This window comes from Mya arenaria, chromosome 7, assembly GCF_026914265.1.
Source record: "Mya arenaria isolate MELC-2E11 chromosome 7, ASM2691426v1".
NCBI classification, from domain to species: Eukaryota; Metazoa; Mollusca; class Bivalvia; order Myida; family Myidae; genus Mya; species Mya arenaria.
This window is the reverse complement of record NC_069128.1, coordinates 40625305-40633019: the sequence shown is the minus strand read 5'-3', so window position 1 is coordinate 40633019 and position 7715 is coordinate 40625305. Positions and strand designations below refer to the sequence as shown.

At 33.7% G+C, this 7715-nt stretch overlaps 1 protein-coding gene across 1 annotated transcript; it reads right to left on the bottom strand.

Moving 5' to 3' along the window:
• Positions 1-5262: 5262 nt before the first annotated feature.
• Positions 5263-6632, bottom strand: LOC128241142 (uncharacterized). Its single transcript, XM_052958114.1, has 3 exons — positions 6457-6632; positions 6098-6183; positions 5263-5600 (listed from the first exon to the last, which is right to left on the bottom strand). Exons 1-3 carry the CDS (start codon positions 6630-6632, stop codon positions 5296-5298), a joined length of 567 nt encoding a protein of 188 aa, XP_052814074.1. The 3' UTR covers positions 5263-5295.
• Between the last annotated feature and the right edge of the window lie 1083 nt (positions 6633-7715).

Sequence of the window (7715 nt, the reverse complement as noted above, 5' to 3'; positions counted from 1 at the left end):
AATGAACTAATTTTGATGGAATAATCATAAATCAAGATATTTAGAAATATGTGGAAGATTACACTAAGAAGACAGTAGAAGAAACAACAAACTAAGAATAATCTATGTCACAAGTATACGAGTTTGCCTCGTACATCATATTTGTTGATGTCATCAGGAATGCCAATATTTTATTGTTATGTATTTAAAGCTCTTGGGGTAAACTATACCTTGATAACTTGACATGCAATACGACTATTTTGGCCACGGGAAATTTCACCAAGCACATAAATGCCACGTATTATGTTGAAATCCGCATTAAAATAGTTGATAATAGTTGTAGTAGTTGTTAATGTATTTTACAAAGAAAATAATTAACCAATTCTAATGTCACTCGATACAATGAGTGAATGCTAGGTTTGCATGTACTTCAATGCTCAAACTAAATGAATGACATGATTCCAATTAAATTGAACATTATACTATATGCGTAGAAGAAAGGAATCTTTGTTCCATGCGTGATAATGTGTTTTAGTTGCAAATAATTGTCGTTAGTAGCTGTTTATTGAATTTAAAACAGATCTTGCCTTCGTTAAAATTATAAAATATATTTTCATTAAAAATCAAAAACTTAAACGTAGTTATTTAAATTATATCAAAAACACATAAAAACATAAAGTTAGACAAACATACAAAATATAAAAATAATATGGAAATGTTCTCTTTCGCGCCCATTAAAATTTAACCAATATTGATATATTGTCGCAATAACATTAATTAATTAAATGTCATTTAGAAAGCTATTAGCTTTCCTCATAATATGTTTATAAAACACATTATACTGATTATGAAGATTTAAACTGTCATGTTTTACTTGCATATACATAGAAAACTTTTGTCATAATACTAGATAATGCATGTAAGTATACATTCCTTAAACCTTACACGGTGTGAATATCAATTTGTGATTGGTAAAATTATTGAAACATAACCTTATAAGTATAAACAAGGGAAAATAGGAATTATTAAACTCATCTATGTATAATCCTTTGTTGCAGTAGATATTTGACTAAATTCACAACAAAAGTATTCGCTATATTTCTGAGCAGCACAAGCATCATATTTACGATGTTTATATCACAGTTTATATAAAGTATACATTACATTCCTTTCTTATATAAAGGTACCAGTTTGGATTCCGCGATTACATCATGCTCATTTCAAAATATTAGGTTGCAATCATGTTTATATGTATATGTACATTAAATCACGTCTTATACAACGTTCGTCTTCCCTACTTGCAGACGCACCATCCGTCCCCGGGAAAACCGTATAAAGGCGGCACGTTCACAGGACGTTTGTTTTCCAACTCTGAGGGCGAGCTGCTATGTAGGATGTTAAAGGCGGCGTTTAGGAAAGGAGTGATGTTCATCTTTGGGAAGGAAGGAAAAATTGTCCTGGATGGCATCTCATTGTATGATGGTTATGATGTGTATTACGGGTAAGAATAATAGTATAGGTATATTACGAGTCAGCTTAGGATGTTCAGGAAAGGATTAGAGTTTTTTTGTTGTGAAGTAAAGAAATTTGTTCTGAATGCCGTTTCGTTAAGGGTTATGTATGAACGTTTTATGCAGGTATTGCATTTAAATGTACAGTAATTATATGCATCACATGTATAAAGCATGTTATAATTGGTAGTCAGGGTACGCCATTTTTGAAAGCATTATATACCACTTTCATAGGCCTGTGGTTGAGTTCAATATAGGTAAAATTAGTTAGGTATACATGACGTATAACTAAAGCAGCGTATGTTTTTTTCTACATGTTTTTCGGTAAAATAAGGAGTTTAATCAGTAAACTAACAGCAGCTAAAATATAAATCTAAAATAAAACTTCAAACTAAGGAGTGAAAATTTCAACTTCAAGAACTACTTTGAAGGCAAATGTATTAACATCACTTTAACGTAAATGAAAACGGCACTTTTGAACCTTTTAAATTATAAAAAATAATAATTGATAATAACGATGTTCCAATATTTATTGTCTTAGAAATAAACAAAACTGATCTCTAATTACTGAAATGGCAATTCCAATTCTTGAACGTTTTTGTTTCAAAACTAATTGAGTGTTCAATTAAAATACCCCACTCATCGCCAATCGTTATCTCACCGACGAAGCGTGGTGAAGAAGGCAATGTAGTTCTACTAAAATACGGCGATCAAAAGTATTGATATCATATTGCTCATAACAGGAACAGTTAAGATGTGTTTAACACTTATTGATACTACCTCTTTTAATAAATGTAGTACTGAATGACTACTCATCAACTATTAACTATTAAGCATGGAAAGTGTATGTCGATAACTGCGGATGATAACAAAATAACGTTATGGATGGACTTTTTATATAATTATCCATACAAAAGGAATGCGCAAATGATCTATAACATTAATACAACGTTTAATCAACATGTTTTGGTATTTATAGTATAATACCAACCATAAATATGTCCCACGGAACACAACGTCGCCGTCCATGAGATTGAGTATTTATGTTGTCCTCGTATAAAATTAGGTCCATATTCGCCACGTAACATTCAGTGTGTAACCTTAGTCTAATCATTAACTGTCTTTCCTGCACTACTAATCTTGACGTGTTTTCAACCCGTTTATACGTTTTAACGAGATACGAATCAGTAAGAAAAGCATACGCATTCCATCAAATTTTGCTTTTTTTTGTATTTGATATTGTGTTTTAGTCAGTAAACTAACAGTTGCATCATATATTATCCAAAGGCACACGTTAAGCTCGGCAGTGATGTCGCCATACGATTGACACCATAGATTCTAGAGTGGTTGCAGTCAAATCATAAATATGTAGACATTAGTTTGAATTGAAATTGGAAATCATAAACAGTTATACAAATAGTGTTACCTTAATAGCAGTTGCTTCTCAGTGATATTTCTAGTAAGATACAATGCGATATAGTGAAATAATTAATGTATCTTCTGTGTTAATGGCATATTTTTGCGTTCTCCGCGGGAGGTCTTTAAATTGGTCAAATTGTACGTTAACGCTGGTTCGTCATTTAAAGACAGTCAGGTGTTTCGCCTGACTAGAGAATATTTCAGTCCTCCATTTCGTAGTCGTTGATTTAATCGCACAGGTTTCAGTATATTTAAAGAACTGGTGACAGCAAAACAGTAAGATACATAGAGTAAAATATGTCCTGAACGACACAGATACGGAAAAGTATTATATGTCACACCTTATGACTTCATAATTTTTCATGATCTATAAGAAGTAGTGCATTTACGATTACTGTGAATCATTATTTAAGTTTATTTAAACATTCTTTTTGTTCTTTCGTTTCTTTTATCTTCTAGTTCTCATTGCAGCCCTATCAGAATTAATTTAATTATTCAAAATTTTAAAAGCAAAATCCATTTCTAGGATCATGTACAGGATCTGATAATACAGAATGTCTTCAAACATTGAAAGAGGTTTTTTTTTTTAAATAAGACCTGTTGATAAAAAAATCACTTTCAATTATAAAATCATAATATGAAACTTTAAAATTGTGTTTGTTTTCATGCTAAATAATAAGATTGAGTGCAATGGTGGGATACGTTGCTCAACAATATTTCGACGTCAAAAATGAAATATTGTACTGAATATTGGTCAGCATAAAGTGCTAAGCTTCCTTTAATCATTTATGGAAATAAAATACCTTTCCGATGACGTTTAGTGCAAACACCAGCTATCTTATAAGGCACCGTAATTTCTTTAATTTCATCGTAAAACACGACATAAAATATTTAAATTTCATCGAAAAAAACAGGTAGATTGATATATATATATGCACTGAAACAAGCATAATTTATTTTGATTTTGATATTTGCACACAAAATAAAGATAAATTTAAAATATCAGAATAACTCGCATAATTAACATTCATTTTGTTCAATTTTAAACGTACCCTTTTTGTTTTCAAAGTTTTGAACGTCGACGTTATTGTTTATAATGAACTAACTAGCATATTCAATCACGTTAAACGTCTATATACTGACTAATGATATTAATAATAAATAAATGATGATAATAATGATAATAATATTTACTAAACAATAAAAATGCGCTCGTTAATTGTACAGCGATTTGCAGAATATTGACAAAAATTCAAATATTCATTTCAAAACACTACTTTATTCTGTTCATGCGAAGCAGTTTAACAACCTGGATTAATATTTAACTCAGAAAAATAAGATGATAAAGCCGCGATTGTTTTTGCCGATTTAACTAATCTGTTTTTAAGCACTACAGATAGTCAATCGCACCCGGAACGGTGGTACGCTAGACCTTATCTAACTCATGGCAACGTTTCATTGTGATATGTCCTGGTGATAGACCATGTGCATCGTACACCTGAAAGACAATCATTTATCATCATCATCATCATCATCATCATTACCATCATCATCATCATCATCATCATCATCATCATCATCATCATCATCATCATCATCATCATCATCATCATCATCATCATCATCATCAACATATTCATCATCATCATCATCATCATCATCATCATCATCATCATCATCATCATCATCATCATCATCATCATCATCATCATCATCACCACCACCACCACCAACAACAACAACAATAACAACAACAACAAGAACAACAAGAACAACAACATCATCATCACCACCACCACCACCACCACCACCACAACCACCACCAACAACATCATCATCATCATCACCACCACCACCACCATCATCATCATTATCATCATCATCATCATCATCATCATCATCATCACCACCACCAACAACAACAACAACAACAACAACAACATCATCATCAGCATCAGTATTATCATCGTTGTGATTGTATAGGATATTGCAATATTTTTTACATTTATTTCATAAATATGTAAGTTTGAGGTCGTAGTTGTTTACACAAACAAACCTTTAATATATTAGCGTGTCCTTCATTATTTTGTGCTACTGTCGCCGAAAGACGAAAATCAAGGCTCTCAGACTCAGAGTAATGGGACCCATTAGGCGCTTTTCTTGATATGATCATGTCTATGTTCTCGTTTGGACTCGTTGTTGAAAGTGTTGCCCGCATTTCCGTCATTTTTGTGGTGGTGTAGTATCACTTTTTCAAGGTTCTCTCGTAAGGCCCGATCCGTAAGATACAGCGTAAGAAAAGCACTTCTTCACAAATGAAATGATTTGTTTTTGTTGTTTGATTTTACTTTGTAAAGGAAATTGGATACGTTTTTCACAACATGGTTTATATCATTATTGTATTATTTTTCGAAGGGACGGAAAAAGGGCATCGTTTCACTCTAGTATACGTTGACGTGTCGTCGTCCATTGTTAATGCATTCACCTCGAGGCCTTTCCTTTTCAAATCCTGAAGGCATTTTAATGTCAGGAATGCCCCCATTGCTTTTGACGAGCCCGTCCAGTTCTTCCCGCATTTGTGCTTTGTTGCTGGAACTTTTCTTCTGATTGCATTCTTGCAAAATCTACATTTTTTAGCAACGCCAAAGCTCGAACATTTTCTTGAAGATTTGCCGACAATTGTCACGTGCCCTGATGAAACGAAGAATACATGCATTAAAGACGTTTTCAAATGTACATAAATTCATTAATTCGTTTCATCAAAATATACTTAAGAATCATTAAGACTAAGATTGTATTGATATAAATATTTTGCAAAGTATCAAAATATGGACACTGAAGATAATCTCACTTTTCGGTTGAAATCTTTATGAATATGATTGGCAGACATGCATGTACATGACATGGCAGGGCGAATCCAGGATACGTTAGGAAGCGTTCACTTTTGACACGTGTCCCTCCCTCAGAACCGAAATTTATTTGGTGTAAAGAGTTAACGTGGGGGGGGGGGGGGCGTAATGCTACATTTTGGGCGTACTATTTTTTTTCCTTCTGTATTGAAATAAAAGTAAACTTGGATGAGTTTAAGCGGGGGGGGGGGGGTGCGCCCCACCCGCCATCTCATTTTGAGGAGCATACTGCCCTTGTTGCAAGCTTACAATATGAATAGTAACTGAAATCCTATTTACCGGACAAGCTGTTGTTACTGTGACCAGTTCCTCGTTTCTGCCAGCCGCCATCCGCCGAAACCTCCACCCACTGTTCATCTGTTTCCCTACAATTCCATTAATTATAACATTTTAGTACAATAAGAAAGATACTTCCGGCGGAGGATAGAGTATATACATTAAATTGTCATAGTGGAGACTCCGCTGTTTAGATTGTATGTATTCAGAAGAAATATGTCAACAAAGAGTCACAAGCATTTCCTTGTACAACTATAGTTCTACTGTCAGTTTAATTATATCCGTCATTGGAAAGCTTTTACTTGACTTTAGTACAGTTTATTTGTATACCATATTTTCATTTGTGATGTATGAATAGTTACTTAGAATTTCGAATTTCATATTCCACTGCACGTGAACATGACTGGGCGGCAACTACCTCAAAGCTCTTGCCGATGTTTCGCTCCCTGTTCTTGAGTTTCTTCTTATTAACAAAGGGAAGGTTCATGTAGGCAAGAATATTATTGATTTCTTGTTCCCCAACGCCAGCGTTGATCATGGCTGAAAGAATTGAAGCTTTTCAAACAATATATACAAGCTATTTGACGTCATTTAGGTAGTTTTTAGGGTTTAAATTCATTGAGATTATAGTAATATTGATGCATACTGAAAACTGGAGCAAACTATTGCTTAGCTTTACTTTTGTAATTTTTGAAAGAACCATTTACCTGCAGCTAACTTTGTAGTTACAGCAAAGCATCGAGTTCCGGTTTTGTGATCCTTGCCTTGTGTCGTTTTCCAGTCGGCACTGTGTTGTCAGCCAGACATGACATGCATTCTTTATGAAGAATACTCCCGAGAACGTATTTTGTTTCTGAAGTTATGTTAGTAAACGACAACTGTTCCGCGCACTTGCAGCATTTTTTTTAATTCGTCTATTAAAATCTTTTACTCAACAACTCGTCTTCAATCCAGAAGGTCACGCTTGCATTTCTTACGAATCTATACCAGCTTCTGCATCCGTTTCTTGATGTTTTCTTTGGTAAACTTTCCATTTTTTTCCCAAATATTCATGTCGTCTGCTTCGTTCTTCTGCATTTGTATTTTTATGACGCTGTTTCCGGTTTTATTAAGCACGTGCACGGTTTCGACAAAACGCGAACTTGCTAACTCAGATTGCACGTATCGGACTCTTGATCAGAAGGTCCCGGGTTTGATCCCCACTCGGAGCATCGTTTGATGATAGTTCTGGTTATCATCCAGGAATGTTAAATGGTTATGATTTCATGTATATGACATATCTTTATAAAGTTATATATCATGTTTATGTATAGATGATCATCGCAAATTTTAATAAATCTTACCTTTACCAATACGCATGTACGTGAATATGCATAATCGCCATCGTTCATGCAACCGATCAATTTATCAAACATGAATGCAAATCTATCAAAAACACATTTTGTTATAGAAAATCATATTTCCGTTGCATTTGCTTAATGTTGTTTTGACTTTTTTTCTTAGTTATTGGACGACATTACGGTTTCTTTGCATTCCGTTTTCAAAATATCACAATTTAACACCAGCATTACGATTACGTACATCAAAACAACGTTGACGTCAGTAACGTTTAAAACAAACG